The sequence below is a fragment of the Onthophagus taurus genome, chromosome 7 (assembly GCF_036711975.1).
Source record: "Onthophagus taurus isolate NC chromosome 7, IU_Otau_3.0, whole genome shotgun sequence".
Lineage (NCBI taxonomy): Eukaryota > Metazoa > Arthropoda > Insecta > Coleoptera > Scarabaeidae > Onthophagus > Onthophagus taurus.
In genome coordinates, this window is record NC_091972.1 from 23,453,241 (window position 1) to 23,474,411 (window position 21,171).

General features: G+C 35.7%; 1 protein-coding gene across 1 annotated transcript in view; it reads left to right on the top strand.

The window, feature by feature from the left end:
• Positions 1-21,171, top strand: part of LOC111425101 (defense repressor 1) — a 133,472-nt gene that overhangs the window by 96,316 nt on the left and 15,985 nt on the right. Inside the window, exons 2-3 of the mRNA XM_023058877.2 lie at positions 3,245-3,447; positions 14,989-15,346. Of these exons, the coding sequence (XP_022914645.1) occupies positions 3,245-3,447; positions 14,989-15,346 (561 nt within the window). The remainder of the gene's footprint in view (positions 1-3,244; positions 3,448-14,988; positions 15,347-21,171) is intronic.

Here is a 21,171-nt window from a genome sequence, read left to right on the forward strand (position 1 = left end):
AGAACTTTTCGAACTGAATGATAAACACTTACTTGAATTAAACTGAACTTTATTTTACTATTTGGAGTTGATTAATAACATTTGAGAAATAATACTAGAGAAGAACATTACGAATTAAGTTTTAACACGGCTTAGTTTTACAATACAATGTTCATCTTTTTCTTTTTAACAAAACCCGAAAATTCTTGAACTTGCACACAAAAAAGAAACTCGTCTAGAGAGGGAACACAATACAAGAAAACTGAATATGAATTACAAAATATAAAGAAAGAATAAACAAATCGGTTCTTTTAATAAAGATAGACTTAAAATTAACAACATTATTTGAGGATTTGATTTCGCTTCATAACACAATAATTATATCATTGTATAATTGCTATAGAGATACGAAAGAAACAGCAAAAACCAAAGAGTAGAACTGATTCAACCTCACTTCGATATCAATGTAAGTGCTTATATCACTTGCTAATTCATCCAAAATCTTTACAACACCTCTTATAAGTATCGTAATATCTATTTAGAGTTCTACGTTCCCAGTTTGTATTTCGAGACTTGTTTTAAAGTTCGCTAACAAAGTTAAACCCTCTCTAATTGTTCTCTAATTACTATCGTTGTATCTTTCGATGTCATTTACTTATTACTGCTTTTTGTTTACACGAAGTTGACATGATATGATTTTGTGTCCTACTTTTTTGGGAATTCCAATAAAATTAAGAATATCATTACAAACTCCATCTCCAAGATCTAACAATCTGAAAAAATACAGCCAATAAACATCATTGCAAAATGAAACGTCTTGACGTAAACTTCAACATAGATTTAGGAAACTTTGTAGATCTTCATTTCCAGAACTAGAACTCATTCATGAAAATGACTCCTTCGCATCAAAATTACAAAATACAAATATTTTAGTTTTAAAATTTACTAATATTATTTGTACGTTAACTTTTAAAATGAATCACTATTTGTAGGTTGCAGCCAGCCATACAGTCTGTTATAAAAAATAAATAAACACAAAAACACCGTCATTTCAAATCTTATCTTAATGTAAACGTGTCGCAACTTTAAGATATCCCAATGTATTTCAATGCCCTGATAAGAAGATGAACAATAAACACTGACAAAATAATCGTTGCTTAAAACTTTAATCTCTAAAACTCTTCTGGTCCTTTAAATGGAAAGAAAATAGAATTCGTGCCGACGTCTATATAGAGAAAGGGCGAAAGGGATTATGGTAATGATTACTTTGATTGTGCCCGGTCTGTAATTTGCATACGAATAACAGTGCGCGGCGAAATTAAATTATCCTCAAGGTGGATAATTTGAGTAATCGCAATTATCCGACGACGGGGTCTCCGCTGTAAATGGCAGTTTAATTCAAGAGTCTGGAGATTGGCCCAAGGAGCTCGTCTATCATTCGGCGTCGAGACGCCGGGGGTCACACGGGGATGCCTCGCTTTTAGTCCGGAGGCTCTTTTCGAGAATAGATACTTGTATGTGCGTTCTGTAACGCTGATGGTGCAATTTATCACTTTAGCCAATTGGATAAACAGGCAAGAAAGGATGATGGTGATTATATCACGTGACCAAAAAAAAAAAGAATACTATTGATTTACAGTATTATATGGGTTAACCCATTTGCAATCATAAGCAAAGATATGCGCGGATTTTTTCTGGCTATTATTACCGAAGCACAACTACAACATATACAATAATATATAATATGTATATTTATACAATTATTACTACCTTTATTATAATTAATGAATTATATTGAACTGTAGAAAAGTAGTACTAACATTAGGCCTAGAACTAAAAAGTTTGGGGTTTAGCCGTGCGTCTCTAAAGATGGTGAAATCCCAATGTTTCTAGTTGGAGGTTCGGCGCAGACTAATAACTAGAACTAACACTAAATCTAGAACTAGAAACATTCGGGTTTAGCCCTGTGTCTCTCAAACCGCCGAAACCCGAATATTTCTAGTGTATGGTTACACCTTTTGTACAAATAAATCCTGCAGGAAAAATTCTATTAATTTCATTAAGAGATAACAAGCAAGAGTTAATTCATCTATCTGTACAGTTTATTATATTAAAGAAGTCTAATTTTTAACAGTAATTAAATCATGATCGAGTTTAAAGTATAAACTATAAAAAATCTAAACTACAGGTGCTTCCTTAATCAAATTATACAATTGCCAAATTAAGCTAACGAAAATGATTTTGAAATTAATTAAGTTAATATGTGTTTATAATATATCTTTTAGTAAATACGGTAAATAAATATAAAGTTGTTATGGCATTCCAAAAGAATCCTTGATATTTGTTAATCATTATTTTTGTTGAGTGATCTAAATACCAAATGTGCACTTTTAATATGCTATATGAATGATTTATGATTTCCCATAAATCTCGTTAATACGTATGATAATATGAATAGTATATGCATTGAATAGTTTTAAATTTTAAAGAATTTAATTCGTATGAAGATTTCCTCTTTTTTTATAAAAAATAATCGTGTACCGTTGCAAATAAATGTAAATTTTTGCTTTGAAAGTTAATATATTTATAAAGATGAAGTTCTATCTAATAGTCCGTGTTAGACTTAATATACTTTTTAAATCCTATCTTTCTAACACTGTGAAAAAAACTTCATAATCTGCTTTGTATTCTTTTTTTCCAAAGAGTTTTGATTAAGGAATTTCAGCGAGTTAACCGAAGTTTTGAACTTAATTTATAATCCCGGGAATTTATTACTTAGTTCGCAAATTAGTTCGGCCTTTAGATTGTTTTATAATTTAGCCCGTTGCCTTTAAGTTTCAATGTTTGCTGCAATAATTCCCATCAAAACCAAAAGAGCTCCTCTTCAAATCCGGACCGAGCTGTTCTCGTTGAAAGAGGAGAAAAACAAGTTTAATCTTTTGAAATTAAAAGTTCTCGTCTAAACGCTGCGAATTGTACCGGCTTTTTCCGAGAAGGATTAGCCGAGGACGCCTTCTCCTATTCGAACGCTTGAGGGCGCAATCCCTACTCCGAACTTTGACCATCGGAATTGGGGCGCTAATAGATCATAAAGTCGGGACAATTTCATTAAAATCGGACGGGTTTAGGGCGGGATGTTGAAGAAACTTGGCGACAACCCCCGCTATTAACTATGCCAACTAATTCAAATACCAAACACATCCAATGTCATCTAAATATAAATTATTACTCGTTTATAACAATTTTGATTTATTTTATTTTTCAGGTTTGCGAACATCTCAACATCTCAAAAGAATGTGATTACTTCGGACTCAAGTACGAGAGCAGTAAAGGTGAGGAGCTTTGGTTGAACCTCAGAAACCCAATTGACCGCCAGATCGGAGTACACGGCCACAACACCTCCGTGCGATTTGCTCTACGGGTTAAATTTTGGGTACCACCACACCTGCTACTACAGGAATCGACGAGGTAATTTCCGATTAAACAGTGAACGCTTTAATATAAGTATATAATTACGAAGGTTTTCAAGGTCGGTGTTAATTAAACTAAATCTAGAAGAAGTACTATTTCTACTTTTAGATCCATAAAAATATACAATAACCTAGCGCTGAATAACTAAAAGTTAACCTAATACTACTACTATACTCTGTTCACCGAACAGATGCAGTAAATCTAAGCGAAGCCACGCCTATTTCCCCCATCATTACACACAAAAATACATACATACATACAAAGAAAAAACATTGGGTATATAAGCATGCATCACTGACACAAGCTATGTATAATTTCAAATTTGCTAAATTTCAAAGTTTATTTTGTAAATTGGGGTGATCTGACTTAGTTGGAATCAGTTTCGGAGAAAGTTTCCTCTTTCGAGGAAGAATCATTCCTCATGTTAATTATTAGCTACTCCATTTTGACCTCCATTAAATTGTCAACCTGCCACAATTTTTCTTCCTCGCCTTTGGTATAACGAATAGCATACCTCCAATTATCTGCAGAAACATTGCGTACAGCTTGTTGTAATAATGGGTGTAGATCTTTCTGGAAATTTCTTAATGGGGACAAGCTGTATGGATTGTTTATTGACCTGAAGGCTGCATTCGATAACGTGGATAAAGAGAACAACAGAACAACTGATAGGGTTAAATCCAAGGTTAGCCAAGGTTAAAGTGGGGAAGAGTTAAATGAAGTATTCTGGACGACAAAGGGGTGCCCGCTTAGTCCCACACTATTTGCAATATATACGGCGGACTTGGAAAAGAGACTTGCGAAGGGGCAAATGGGTGGGGTGGTGATAGGAGGAGCAAAGGTGCACGCCTTGGCGTACGCGGACGATTTGGTGGTCGAGGTTAAGGTGGAGGTAGTAAGGGTGGAGGCGGCGAGAAGAGCAGTGAAGTATAAGGAAATGATAGAAGCAAGACCACATTGCAAGACCTTGGGAGAGTGCTGGAGGGAATTTAAGGGATATAGAAGATCTGGAGGTGTATATATATACAGGGTGAGGCACGGGAACCAAGTGGTTTTGGAATAATTGTAAAATTTTTTGATTTTGCTGTAAACGAAATTTATTTGTAAAAAAATCTTTATAAGTATATAATCACATTCACTTTCGGAAAATTAAATCTGGCATATGATGACCATTTTCATTGTTGAAGATGTTGAAGAAAATTGGTCTCCAATCTTTCCAACAAGCCTCTATTGATTTGGGTTATTTGCTGATGGATCGCCTCTGCGGGGCTAATGCTTTGATAGTAGCGAGCTTAAGTTTTAGGAAAACCAATGTCTTCAACGACAAAATTTTATTTACAATAAAAACAACAATAATAAAAGTGCAGACGCGAAAAGGGTTGTCGATCAAAACTACAACGCGACGGTAAGACGGTAACTGATGAACTTATGGTAACTGCAAACTGCCCCCTCCGGACCGATCCTGGTTCCTTTTATCCCCGAGTCCAGTAACATCCCCGGTGAAAGTTTTCTTCGAGTCCTTGTCTGGACCAAAAGGATCTACTGTCCAGATGTACGGAGAGAGTTCTTCTGAATAGTTTCGAACGCTTTCTGGCGTCCAGATGTTCGCCACGGAGAGCGTCCAGTAACATCTTCGGTGAAAGCTTTCCGGGAACCCTTTGCCTAGACCAAAAGGGTGTCCTGCCCAAATGACCGGAGAGAGATTTTTTTGAATGGTTTAGAAAGTTCTCTGGCGTCCAGATGTTCGCCACAGCCTCTTTCAACTCAACCAATGTACAGGGCTTGTCCTTGTAAACATGTTGTTTCAGGTATCCCCATAGAAAAAAATCATATGTGGACAAGTCAGGGCTCCGAGGAGACCATAACACATCACCAAATCGAAACGCACGTTGAACTGCGATCACCGACTTGTTATTTTTAACAAAACAATCGTACGCAAGCATCCGATGTTCTAACGTCCACGACTCCATACTACCAACTGAATGAGAAATGCTATAGGCCAACAAATCTTCTATAACGATAGAATAACAGCCCTTCCATAACCGCTTGATTCACGTGCCTCACCCTGTATATAGTAGAATGTATAGTAGAAGGGAAAATTGAAAATATTTCAAAAACAATAAAATGCTTATAATATTAATAGATAGCAGGTAATTTTCAATTTATTTTTCCACATTAAAGATGTAATTGAAAATTGCCTGCTGCCGTTGCAGTAAACTGGACCGTTTGCTCTTTTGTGCGGGTTCTCGTTACCACACATAACTATTAAATATGTTTAATACATGCTGTTGATCCTCAACTGAAAAATGTTTAACGTAAACGAAAAGAATAAGAAAGAAAGCTGTTCTTGGTTCTATTTGTGGGAGGAGCTGTAATTTCAAATGGCTGTATCTGTTCGGTGAACGAAGTATAGAAAGTTTCGAGTTTAGCCGTGCGTCTCTTAAGACGGCTAAACCCGAATGTTTCTAGTTCTAGGTCTAGTGTTAGTTTTAGTTTTTATTCTATAAAAATATACAACAAGGTAACGCTGAATAACAACTAAAACTGTAGCTAACACTAGCACTAAAACTAACACTACACCTAGAACTAGAAACATTCGGGATTAGCCGTCTTAAGAAGGTTACAGGTGAAGGTTGTAGGTTTAATGTTAGATCTAGTTTCTAATAAAATGTACACAACCTAGTAACAATCTAGCGCTCAATAACAATTAAAACTAGAACCAACACTAGACCTAGAGCTAGAATTAGAATTATTCTAAGTATGGTGTTAGTTCAATAATAATATACAACAATCTAACGATAGTAGTATAGAAATGCCGGTTAAGTTAATCTCCCAAATCCCCCTGTGACGTCACGCTCCAATGTTATAAGTATATGGAGCGGTGCCAACCTAAACTTGGGGGGAAATAAATTAGGTTGGTATTGAAAAAGTAACTAGATCTGGTGACTTTTTTAAAAAATAACTAGAATTACAATTAAAACTAGAGCTAACAATAGCACTAGATCCAGAACTGGAAACATTCGAACCAGAAAAACAACGCAAATGTTTTAATGTACCATGTGTTAAGTTATATTCCTGTCTAAAGACATTTTATTACTTTTATGATTCATATTTTTACTTTTAGCTGGTTATTCCAAACATTCTCAATGCAATTCACTTTTTTTCAAAATTTAAACTTTAATATTTCGGTTTTAATTGATAGCTTCGCTCTTTGACTTTCTCGGTGGACGAACGGCCTAAGTTTTATTATTTTTTATCGTTTCAATAATATAAATTCATTAGTTTCATCAGTTTCATCACAAATTCATAGAATACATAATCGATAATCCGAACCGCAGTAATGCGAACGCCCAAAAAGCAAAAATTAAATTTCTTTTGTAAAAGTAATTTCTTTTGTAAATTCTTTTGCATCCCATACTTGTGTTTTCAACTATTTAGCAGCAAGATTTGATAATCCGAACAATTTGATAATCTTTTGGTCCCAATTAGTTCGAATCAACTGTATAAGGCTCTACTGTATAAGTATCATAAAATAGGATAACAACCCAAATGTTTTTAGTTCTTGTTTTAGTTCAATAAAAATGTACACAACCTAGTAACAATCTAGCGCTGAATAACAATTAAAACCAGAACAAACACTAGACCTGAAACCAGAACTAGAAACATTCGATTTTAGTCGTCGAAAGAGAGACAGGGCTAAACCCGAAACTTTCTAGTTCTAGGTTTAGTGTCAGTTGTAGTGATGGTGTAAGTGCTAAGTATTAATTCTAGTTTTAATTCAAACTCTTTAATTATTTCATCTTATGATCACCCCATTTTTATCGCATGGGTATAATTTACGTCGTCGCACTTCCTGCGAAGCGGAAATTTATGTGCCACTCATCTAACACGGTGAGATTTTGGCTGGCGCCCCATCTAACCTGTCTAGGAACGCGGCAGGAAAGACTAGGTGTAATAAATCCACCTTTAACTGTTTAATCTGAACCCAAGTCTGCCATCTTATTCTATAACGCGCCCGATAAATCTAGGAAATCAATGAAGGTTTTTCCGGAAAGCTTTTCGCCATACGTCTATATATTTTACCCACACGATGAGGGTGCGAGGACATCATATCAACCAGAGATTTTTTTTTTAAAAACGTTTTATGGAGTGCCAATATTTCAAAGAGAACCCGATTTCACCAGTTACTAACAAACAAATGGGTCTGTATACAAATCGCATTCGGCAGGCCAGTACCCTTAATCCTTTTACAAACATTAACTCCAAACAACCGTGAATACCACTATTGTAAAACACAAAACGCACTTTCGCAGATGACCCCAACTCACAACACGAAACACCCAACTGTTGATTATTTAAATCCAACTCATACACGGACACGCACTCGCCTTTTTTAAATAACTAATGTTTATTTTTATCCGATTACAAAGCTATTTTGTTTATTAACCAATCGTTTATTTAATAGGAGTGGTTATTAAATCGTTTAATTTCGATTTTAAACAAGTTCTAATTAAAGTTTTTAATTAAAAATTGTTGTTGAATTAGTAGTAATTTGTGCTAACTTATCAACGGTTAACTGCATCCAATTAAACGCTTCCCAATTCAATTTTTTCCGAAAATTGAAGAGACGGTATTAAAAAACAAGCAGCAAAATTTTTAGAGCTTAATAAAATTTCGAAATCCTCCCAACAACCAATAAAAAATTGGAACATAAAGCAGCACTTTTTAAAATGGAATTGAATTTTGCGGATGAGTGGTTCGTTCAAGAATAGTTGAAAATATTCCCAACATATTTACGAATTAAAAAAAACATAACACATTTCTTCTCAACCTTAAATCTGTTTAAAAATCGCTGAACGTTCAGATATAAACACCTCTCGATTCATTTCCAATACAATCAGCGAGTCAATAGACGAGACGCGCATATCTATCGTTTCCTGATTGGAATATATTTTGACCACAAGCACACTCGACTGCTCAATAACAAATCCCTGGGCACCCACTAACCCTTGTTTGTACAGTTGCCAAGTGCTTAGTTTCCCATAATATCGATTAAGGAGCGACTTCGATGGTCACTATGTAATCTAAACGCTCCCAAATTCCACACTGCACAAATATGAATATTAATCGATTTTTTGCTTGAGTGCTAAAACCGAATTAACACTCAATTAACCCCGAATCGCTCTAATAACTATTTAAATGCGCACTGTTGCATAATTTAACTCGTGTATTCAAATTTAAAATCGATACGAACTAATTTTTCTATGCAATTAACCATATTCAATTCATTTCTCTTAAAAACCTTTTAACAAAAAAAAAGTAATCGACAAAGTAGTGAATATACCTCGTTTCAAGGTATTCAATTATGCTTCCTTAAGTGGTGTATCGTAATACATCGTCGCGTTACAGCTGGAGCTTTGGGCCGAGCTTTTGAATGAAATATGCGCTCAACGTGGCAAACAGCAAATATCCCCTACTGTAAACAGCAACGAATCCGTGGGTTTTCCCGTCTCCTTGCGCTTTTCAGTCTGTGCGAGAATTATTTATTAATGACCGCTATCGTCGCAGTTGAAACGGAAACGCTCTGTGGAGAAAAGACTTAGAGAAACTGTGTCGACGACGACAGCCACGGCTACGTCGTCTATGAAGGTTCAGTTTATATATGCACAACGTTTACGGTCGTTAAATCGCGTTATTGTTTGAGAAATACCGGACCGAAACTCGCCGGGCGTAAACTTCGTGCAAAGCTCATGAATCTCGAAACAATCGAAAGGAATTGTTTGTCGAACTCGAACCGTTTCGCTCCAGGAATCTATCTGGGACCTTTTACCTCCGTTTCGGGGACGAAATTGTACGTTCAGGAACTTTTCTGTCGAATCGCAAGCCCAGACGCTTTGATCAGAAACTCGAATAGTGAAAAATTACTATATGTCGATCATTCAATGCAGTACAATAAATATCTATTTGTGGACTGAAAAACAACATGAATTTTTATCGTTTATTTAAAAGTGTTTATTAAAGTGTTTGTTAAAAGTATCACGTAATTGGAACTTTAATTATTTCCTGCGATTTCTACTTATCAGTAAAATACCATAATATATGTTTAAAAACAGCAAATATAGATATTGTTAATTTATAAGTATGAAGTCTTTTACCGGTTTTGGTAATACAACTTTGTTAATCCACTTGATATTATTGCCGATCAAAATAAATAAGAATTATTACGTTTTCCTATACCATTATAAATATCTAAGGGATTTGGGTTATTGTGAATATCTCAAAGAATACGTTCAAAAGGGATGACAAAGAATTCCTATGACATTGTTATACTTTGTATATGCGAGAATCTAAACAAAATGATTTTATTTTATCAAAAAATTTATTTTATTTTTTATTATTTTTTCACGGCTATTGTATAATTCAAAATATAACATTTCATTTGTATGTTGAATTTTACACATAACAATACACACTGTTTTGTATTTCATTTTAAATTTTAATAATAAAAAAGTGTGTTTTTTTTTGCTAAAAAATGAACGAGTTGAAACGTCAGCAAAACTTAAAGTTTTCATGTTGAAAACGTCTATTTATCAACCGGATTTACCATATCGTCACCTAAGAATTATTTTGAACCATGTCCACTTGTATTTTAAACAGTTATAACCGCCACCATTTTTATTGCATTATATTGTATCATATCCGGCCAGTAGAGAAGGTAGGAAGGTTCTAGGAATTACTTTATACCAAGTCCAGCACCTTATTATTACACCCTCTCGTTACCGCAACATATAAGATCTATTGTAACTTTAGCCCTCCAAAGGTTTGGGGTAAATGTAGGTCCTTGATGAACCTTAGTATTGCCCTGAGGTTTTGAACCTTTATGTCGGTAGGTGTCAAGAGAGTTTTACCGAAAATGTTGTGTCTTAGACGGCCTCATCATATAATTCAGCTGTTTCTGACTCATCGTTGCAAAGTCAACAAGTTTGATCCTCAGCTTGTCCAATGTGGAAGAGGTGGTATTTTAGGAGCGCATGGCCGGTCAGGTAGCCTGAGAACGTCGTTAGATCCCCTTTGCTGAGACCTGGAGGTTCTTTCCAGCGTAAGGCTACCTTTGAGACCTCCCAATTGTTGATTATTTGTTTTAGGTGTCTTTTTTGTAGCCCACAGCCACGTTGGGGCCAATGAAGGGAGTGTTCGGTGCTTTCTTGGCCACCTTGGCCGCCTTCTCATTGCCCACAAAGTAGCTGTGACCTGCAACCCACCATAGAGTAACATCATTGCCCTTAGCGAGTTCTCTAAGGTTGCTGGTACACTCTCTGATCAGTGCGGAGTCACACGTGTAGGCCTGAATTGCCTTTAAGGCGGCCCGATTGTCTGTGAAAATGTTTATGGATACATCTTTCTGTCCCTTCTGTAGGTTCAAAGTGGTGCAAGTTTATAGCAAGAACTTCTTCTTGGAAAATTGTTATGTCCGAGCTGAGGAGCAGTTTAATGTGGCCGTTTGGTCGACTGGTGTCCATACCTACTCCGAATCAAACTGTCTTTGAAGCATCCCTGCTTCTATATATGACCTTATACGGCTTATTTAGACAAGGGTCCTTGAGGATTTCGAGGTGTCCTCTAAGGTTGCCATGCATCAACTTGAGTGGAGAAACTATTTTCAGTGATAAGGCACTTGAAACTGCCTCCTTTTGTATATACAGGGTAATTCAAGTTCGACCCCCACCATTGGGATCTCAGAAATCATAAGAGATGCAGAAATGGTTGCGTATGTTAGACCTCATCATTTTTCAACTAAGTTTTTGAATTTAGTCGTTTTAGTTTTTAAAATATGGCCGAAAAACAAAAAAAATAAAATAAAAGATTGTAAAAGCCATCTTAAATCAGTATTAGTCTACTATTTTAATTCTAATGAGTGACAAAGAATAATGTCACTTTCAAAGTATTTGCCATTCGTGGTTTGAGACCCCAGTTCCTTCCTAGGAGCCTGCGGCAGGTCTGGTTTGCCATGATGGCCTTTTTCCTCACCTTATCTAAGTGTGAGTTCCAGGAATTATTACTCCTAGGTATTTAACTTCTGTTTTGAGGTTAATAGTTATGCTTTCAATGGAGGGTGCTTTTATTTGTAGCTTCCTTCTCCGAGTGAAAGGGACTATTTCGATTTTATTTGGATTGATGCTGAGCCCATTGCTTCTACACCAAATACTGGTGAGTAGTAGGGCTTTCGGCATTAGTTGAGTTATGATTGTATCATATTTACTTCGGATTGTGATTACCTGAATCAATTAAAATAAGAGAATTGAATGAATTAATTAAGAGCACAACCTTACTGAATGCAATAATATTGTACCATGTCCCCTGGCAATGATAACAGAGCATTCAACTACGTGACATAGGACTTGGTTCAAAATAATAGTTTCAATTAGTTACTGATCTCTCCTGTCAGTAGGAGTTAATGATTTGTTTTAGTGGTATTTAGTGGAAACGGTTGCGCTGTTTGGCACGAAATGATATCTATCTGCAAGAGCAGGAAATTAGATTTGCGGCAGTCTATTGAAAATTTCGGACCAACTTGTTTCAGATTTTCCGGAATTAAAAACACTGGTCATTTGGGCTGATTCTTGTATTTCGCAGAATAGGAATAGTATTATGTGTCTTGGAGTGTAGCGTTTCATCAAATCAACCACAAATAAAATGGATACAACCAAAATTCTCCGAACCTGGACATTGCAACGTCCAAGATTCAAAAATTAAATTTATTGAAATAACTCCATAATTGTATTTTAGATATAAAATCTCCTTCAATGGTATTTTGACAACTGTTAGACTAAATGAAACTGGATGTAACCAAAATCAACGTAATAGACCCAATTGTAATATTAATATAGACTGTTTTATTAAAAATGTAAAATGCATTTCAAAAAAGCCAGCGTTGTATGTTAAGAAAAAGGCAGAGGAAATCAAATCAATGTTGAAATACTTGCCATAAATTAACCAAAAACTTACTATGTAATAAGTACCTAGTAACAGTAAAGAAAAACTTTGTATAAAATTAGTATCATTTCCGTTTACGGACATGGTTCACACAGTTTTGTAGTTAATGTATTTTGATAACGTACATTGAACCATGTTCATTCTATAAACATCAAAATGCAGTTTAATAATAATATCCTAACATGAATTAGACATAACCTTTGGTCATAACAACGAAAGAAAAACGATATGCTAACTTTTAAATCCAAGTTACTGTGTTGTAGATGTAAAGGACTTCTCAGGAATTCTCAGGTGATGATATATACTTCATAGAATGTTCAAACAAGCAGTGTATATACTTCCTCGCAGAAGTTGGCTTCATCTAGAGAACAATACTATCATTTTCATGAATAGAAATGGGACAAAACCTTAATTAACGATCTCGGCTTTAAACTGAAATGTAAAATATGTAGATCCATAGTTTAACCAGTACAACGATTAAATAAAAACCAAAACTGTTTTTACTTGTCCTCGTATGATTATTTGTTTGACAATACCTCCGATGATCATCTTTAAATCAAAACATGTCAGGTTAAATTAAAAGAATTTGAAAAATAAAAACAGTAGTAAAAACATTTTTGGATTTTATTTAATTTAAACTGAATATTTAAGACAAAGTCATTCCAACCGACAAATGTTAAATATAATCTCCGTTAGTTTGATTTAGAATGATATCTAATCTACCATTACTAACAAAGGGAGACAACGATATGAGAGCTATCGAATTTAATGAATTTCGATTTTGGTGCATTGGATGGGATATATAGGCAGTGATAAGCGAAAAATGTCTACACTTGTATCGGCGTACTTGCGTTCTTGTTGTTTCAAAAACAAATACCAAAGTTTTGAAAATCTCAACCACCACATTGTTACATTGAAATTTGTAATAAAAAGCTGTAAGCCCAGTAGTGGCATGCACAGCTCGAAGGCCCGTATTAAGTATTCTTTTCAAGGTGGCAGAATAAATGAAGCCAACCCAAGCTAATATCTAAATCAATAATTTGCATTTAGGGTCTGGAAAGTCTGAATTTCGCTTCTGAACAACGTTGCTATTAATACTACGTTAACTACAATACACAACGCGGTTGCTGAATTTACATATTGTGTCGCTGCATATCGTTGGCATAACATTTTATTTTACACTATTGCCAAGAATGTTAGCGACTTCTTCATTTATTCTGCCACCATGAAAAGAATACTTACAAAATACTTAATACGGGCCGTCGAGCTGTGTACTTGTTCCTGGGATGTAGCAGTATCGCAAAACTTAAAAAATACAAAATAAATATTTGTGCTATCTCTTTTTGGTGATGTCGTCGTTAAAGTCAGGGTTTCTGACTTCATATATGTTATCTCAGTTGTCTAATCTATCTACTACGTTTTAATGTCATATACTAAATATAAATATCCCTAAAATCGTACCACTATTGGTTACCAGTCGAAGTTGCAAGGTGTGTTGGGTAGCTTTCTCCCCGAGCCATCAAGTTGGAACCTAAATAATCAGTTATGTTGGGTTGATCAGATTCCTATTCTCGTCTATATAAATTTGATTGGGGTTTGATGGCCAGGTCAGCACCCATAATAACTGAAATTTGTAATCTGCACTCGTTTAACCAGGTTTGGCAAAACCTGGAAAAAATGTATATTAATTGGTAAAGCGCCTTCATATGACAATAAAAACTAGAACTACTTTTAAAAGTACATTGATAATAATTTGCAAAATATTCCAGCCATAAATCTAGCTACAATAATATTGTTTGATAAATTTATTATTATACTATGTGGCTAAGAAATATGGAACAAAACATATTTACAATATATAATTAAAAATACTTCTTTCGCTTGAAATTAAACTCAACTTAAAGTTTGGTCTAAACGTCTGCTTGCAAACCTCAACAACACGTCCGTTACAGTAACTAAAATATAAGTTCGTTTCCGACACACCCGGTCCTAAGAAATATTGTTTTAATGCCCATAACTTTACACACAAGTGGGAAAACTCATAACCGTACCGTTTTTTTATCGAGGGTTCTTCTTATATTGGTAATTTTACAATAAAAAAAAATAACGAGAATATCTCCGACGAGAAACAAAGTTTGATTGTGAAAATTTATCAGAGAAAGCTCTTTAATCCAATATAATCTACGAAAAATATGCTCCTTTTTTATTTTCCCCCAAAATAAAAAGTTTTAACCAAGTTTTCTTTGTATACGTCCAACTATAACTTCCGCGATAAATCCACCCTTCGACATTTTTAAGACTTATTTTCTTTTATTCTCTCTCCTTCTCCTTTCGTTTCAACCGTCGTTTTCCCCAAAAAATACCCACGAACTTTATATCCTTTAACTCTGACATCAATCCTCCGCATAAAATAACTCCGTTAACCAGCGAAAACTATCCCTATTCCAGATTTCTTCCGTATCTCCATCGCATCATTTTTCTATATCACCTCTTTTGTATTCCACGCAGAGATTCTTATCACCGCCTTTTCTATCTGTATTTCAGGCATCAATTTTATCTCCACGCGCGTCTCGATCTGTGCGAAAAGAAGCTCATCGTTCCCGATTCGGACATAGCCGTACGACTTGTAGCGTTGATAGCTCAAGCGGAATTCGGTAACTACAGCCATCAGCACCATCCGCAAAACATTTATGCCGTCCTCAGGACCATAATCCCTCGAGACGCTTCCGTTTCACATCAAGATCTTCTCTGGAAACTCGTCGCGGAACATAAAAACTGTGCGGACATGAAACCTTGCACCGCGGAGTACTGGTTCTTGAAGGAGGTAGCTACTTTGGAGACGTTTGGAGAGGAAATGTTTCAACTCAAGCCAAGTAACGCGACCGTTCAGTGGCAAAAAGTGGTAAGTGAATTTTAAAAGTTACTTAAAGCGTGTTTTTAAATTTAACATTTTGAACCATGTTAATTCAGAGTAAATTTATTATTTTATTAAGGTCTTACAGTCCGTTGAAAGCTGTTACAGCTTTGTTTCAATGCTCATTGTTCTGTAATGACGCGCAAATAGCGGTTTGTTTCGAAATGCACAAACCCACCACTGTACAACACACAGGAGGTTAACTGTCAAAGGCAAAGTAACATGAATAGTATAGGTATATTACTCCCTACATGTTATTTTGTCATTTAACCATGTAAATATAGACATACAATTGAAATTAATACTCCAACTATTACTAAAAGCTATTAGTTAACAACTATGCTGAATAATAACTAATACTAGAAACAACACTACCTCTAGAAATAGATACATTTGGGTTTAGCCGTTTTAAGAGACGTGCGGTTGAACCCGAATGTGTCTAATTGTATGTTTAGTGTTATTTCTAGTTTTAGTTCAATAAGAATATACAACAACCTGATGCTAAATAACAACTAAAACTAGAATTAACTTTACGAAGAACACTACTAGTAGAAATCTAGCGATAGTTTAGAACAGCGTTTCTTAAACTGTGTTCCGCGGAACCCTGGAGTTTCGTGGAGAATAGTTAAGGGTTGGGCACCGCATCCTTTTGGTCCAAGCAAAGGATTCCCAGAAACTTTCACCGGGGATGTAACTGTTTGTAAAACAGTTATCGTTTTACAGTTCGCGTTACAGTTTTGATCGGCAACCTTTTCCGAAACGCTTTTTTTCTCCTAACATTGTTACCAATGTTTTGCAGTATGGACAGGTGGCTTAAAAACGGCAGCCTAAAACGTTGAAGTGTAGATGCAACAGCTTCAGCTTCAACGTCTACCTGTTTTAAAAAACATAGTGATGAAAACAATAACATCGATACAAATCAAATCGCCCCAAAAGAAAATAAGCCAGTTATAAATGCTTCTACAAGTATTGAATCCAAAATAGTTACTAAAAAACGTAGGAGGTATGATGAAAGTTATACATCCTTAGGATTTATGAACAGTAATGGTAAACCGCAGTGCGTTATATGTAAGTTCTTCCAAATAGCTCTATGGCTCCAGCTAAGATATGTCGACATTTTGAATTTTTCAAGCGAAAGTGTGACGAACTTGCAAAATTAAAGAGAGGTGGAAGTACTGGTTGTACAACGTTAAGAAGTAATTATTGGAAATTCAACCAAAACGGGGAAGGAATCAAAAGACCTCCTTTAATTGGACCAAGCTTTCGATAAATATATTCCTATCTTCATCAGGGTACACTACAAAAGAATACAGGGTCAATTACGACGTAATTCCAACAAGATGGTGAGACTTACATTTAGAGGTTAAAATGTAAAAACTGTTACATTAATACATTGATGTTGAATAAGAAGTCCCCAAAAAGACAATAAAGATGGTGATATCCAGACGAAAAACACTAATTAAATTAACGACAACGTGGTTATCCGATCAACCGTCAATAAAAGGCGCGAAATCGATCGAACAAGGGACGGCAACTGTCTCTGGTGGAAAAACTGAAGGAAACAAAAGTCACCAGGTTGACTCTCGACAGAGGGAGCAGATAGCGTTGTTGTTGGAAACATCTAAGACGCAAGGAAGAAAAGGAAAGGAACAAGTCAAGGATAATTAGCACTAAGCCCTAATAATAAATTTGATTAAAAATTTATTCAAATAAAAGACCCTAAGGCCGAAATTAACAAACGGCAGAAGGCCGACGCAAAAGTTAAATGTTGGTTCTAGGAAACACAACCAAGGAAGGGGGATTATTAAACAAAATTAAAAGAGTAAGACAAATGGCCGAAACATGCCCGGTAGAGAATTTTTGAACAAAAAAGGCAGTGAGGAATCAGACCTGAAGGAATCTACAGACGGATTGGTGGACATTTCAATCAGGTGGCAATAAATCTCGCTAGGACCCTGGGAGTCAGTTCTAAAGTTGACTGTGTTTGAACAAGGAGGAAATGTGAAGCATCTCTAGGAAGAGTCTCCTACTGTATAAGTTCGCCCTGCATAGAATACTGGTCTGATCGAAGTCAAACATGTAGCCCGTAGAGACATGACGTTCAGCAAGCGCAGTGCCACCAGATTTTTTTGCAACACAATCTCTAGTGTTTTGGAACACCCTCGATTTAAGATATTGGGACGTAGTGTTACACACGACGTATGTTACATAGCACATCTCCCAACCCTTGCAATCGATCTTGTAGACCAAGTTCGATTAGAGGAGAAGGGGGGTAGGGTCTTTCAACCTCGAGAACAATCTTCTGAGAGGTTTGCAGGTGTATTTTGCAAACTTCAACGGGTAATTACTGAAGATGTTGACTAAATTGCCAGTGAGTCCGGGAATGAAGGGGACTTTAGCAAAAGTGGGAAGTGCTACGGGCAAATCGTCATCAGGGGGGGTGTGTCATCGACCAATCAAGCTGTGAAGTGGTATTGTGACTGGGGATGTTACGGGATGGCCTATCAGGAGAATGAAGGACTCTTTTAACTAAAAAACGTGGAAAAACGTTGTTACAGAATATATCCTCTAAGAGTTTAAGGTTACGATCTCTAAACTCATGGTCTGAAATGCGAAGAATCCTATTCTTCATACCCCTAAGGGTATTGATTTTGATTTGGATAGGGTGGCGTGAGAAGAAGTTGATGAAGCGACCAGAATAGGTGGGCTTTCTATATCAAACCAAGACAACATGTTGGTCACTCTTTCTGATGACACGCGGGTCCAAAAATGGAACGCTATTATCAGATTCGGTCTCGATGGTGAACTGGATGTGGTGGTTGATAGAGTTAAATTCCCTTTGCACAACCAATAATCTGTCAGATAATGTCGTCGACATATTTATAAATGAAGGGTAGTTGGAATGGAAACTTGGGTATGCAACCATCCAAAATCCAATCCATGACAATAGTGGCTAAGATAGGACTGAGAGGACTGCCCATGGGTGTCAAGAACTTTTATTTGTAGATCGAATAGGAACTTGACGATCTTGAGAAATAAATCATGAGGGATCTCCGTGTGAGGTTGTGTTAAGTTCTACTCTGCCGATAACCTATCAATCACCAGTTGTAGGGGGATGTTAGTAAAAAGGGAACGACATCCAAAGACACCAACACATAATCCGGAGGCAAGGTAAAATTTCTCATCTCGTCAGCAAAGGCAAAGGAGTCACTGATATTGTAGGTGGTTCTATTAGAGAGGGCTGCTGACAAGATAGTAGCCAGGCAGCTGGACAACCGATAAGTAGGAAACCCGACAAGGGAAATAATCGGTCTCAATAGCGATCCTTCTTTGTGTATTTTTGGGAGGCTATAAAATTTCGGAGCAATACCATTATAACACACCAAAGACCTATATATTTGCTTAGAGATGTATTCTTTATCGAGCAATTCCTTGCAGAGCTTATTCTGTTTCCTCTGGATAGAAGAGGTAGGGTCTGACTTAAGCACCTCATAAGTGGAGGCGTCAGATAATAATGAGAGGGACTTATTTGACATATTGGGATTGGTTCAAAAACACAGTAAGCTGTCTCATATCTGCAGGAACCACCACAAGTGGATCAGGTCTTTTCTCCTTAAGTAGAAAAACTTATATCAAACTTATCAAAACATATCAAACTTATCAAAACTTATCAAACATAAAATCAGATGTTACGTCAGTGAACTTCTTTATGTTACGGTTCTTAATGTAATTAAAGATTTTTTTCATTTTTTAAAGTCATTTTTTGTGACTCCTATAAAGGTGATTTTTTAATTCACCATACATTATGGGGGGGATATAAACTATTGATCTCTTGTGATAAATTTTTAAAAGCTATAAAAGTACTAGATAGTTCTAAATTTAGAAACTTAAGTCCTAACCTATAGATGGACGCATCAATCCTTCCTGACATCCGTATGGAACATCTATCGATGGTGTTGTAAAGGTGTTTCGAGTTGTCTTTAATATGCTTTGGAACGATGCCTGTTCTCCGGCACTTGAGGAGGAAATACTTCCTATTGTTAAAGTTGGCTAGCTTTTTGTTAGCCTTCATCAGTCTCTTGATGTCGGAGACAGTCTGGTTTTGATGTCGTTTAAAAAACCCATCTAGAAGTATAAAGACAGGTGGAAGTACTGGTTGTACAACGTTAAAAAGTAAGTTAAATTATTGGGAATTCAACCAAAACGGGGAAGGAATCAAAAAACCTCCTTTAATTGGACCAAGCTTTCGATAAATATATTCTTATCTTCATTACTCTTATCACAAGAGGCTTCTTACTTGGTTAGTTATCAAATAGCTCAACGCGGTGAAGACTACTCAATTCCGGAAAATCTCATAAAACCTTGCGCTATGGAGATGGTAAAGTGTATGTTAGATGAAAAATCAACAAAAGAAATAGGTAAGATCCCACTATCGAATGACACGGTAGCTCAGCGCATCAGAAATTTAGCAACCAATATAAAGAATGAACTTACGTTTCGCCTGAAATCATGCCAATTTGCATTACAAATGGACGAATCTACCGATGTAGCTGGACTCGCAATATTAATTGTCATCGTTAAGTACCAGTATGAAAACGCAATATCAGAGGATCTTCTGTTATGTAAATCTCTACCAACAAGAACTACTGGACTGGAAATATTTAGTCTCCAAAATTCTTTTCTTGAAGATAATAAAATACCATGGGACAACTGTATTGATATCTGTACGAGATAGATGGAGCAAAAGCCATGAGTGGCACAATTTGGGCTGTACAGCTTATTAAAAATATCGCCACAAGCTCTTCTAGCAGTCACTGTATGCTACATAGGCAGGCATTTGCTGCAAAGAAATTATTCCCCAGTTATAAGAAAGCTCTCGATGAGGTGATCAAAATCATTAAATCCATAAAATCTTTGCCTCTAAATAATCGTTTCTGTTATATACTGAAGTCAGATGGTTGTCACGAGGAAAGTTACTTACCCGTTTGTTTGAACTAAGGGACGAAGTACATGCTTTTTTTTAGAACATAATTTCGAATTGAAAGATCGATTATTTGATAAAAATTGGCTGCTTAAAATTACATATTTAAGCGACATTTTTACGAAGATCAATAATCTTAATTTAACACTCAAGACAAATAGATGAATGTATTTACTGGTAACGAAACAATTCTTGCTTTCAGGCAGATTAAATATCAACAAGAACTGTGGATTAAAAACCCATTTATTATCAATACACGACCTGCAACTACGTCGTCAGAAGAATATGAAACTTTGATTGAAATGACATCTGATTCATCGTTGCAAGAAAAATTTAAATCAATGCCGTTAACACAATTTTGGTGCAGTTTGAAAGATGAATATCTTTAATATATTAATGTATAGCCTATAATAAGGCTATAATATATTAAGTATATCTGCGGTAATAAAAAGCAGTACCACTACTCCCATTAAACGTTATTTTAATAATTTTTGTATTAATTTTGAAAGTACTTTTTGAAGCAAATAAATATTATCTAAAATAACTCTAATTTTTGTTGCGAATTATTTATTTGCACATTTATTTAGTACATTTATTGCATTAAAACCTTCCATTAAAAAAAATTTAATGATGCCAGGGGTTCCACGATAAATGTGGTCATTAAAAAGGGTTCCACTCATCAAAAAGTTTAAGAAACGCTGATCTAGAACACTAGAAATGGTTGGTGCTAATGTTTTAGGTTCATTGTTACATTTTTTATATAAAATTTGTTTCTATGTGGTTGATGGTTGTTTCTTTAAGTTTAGCTAATTTTGTACTTGTTTCCTTTTTG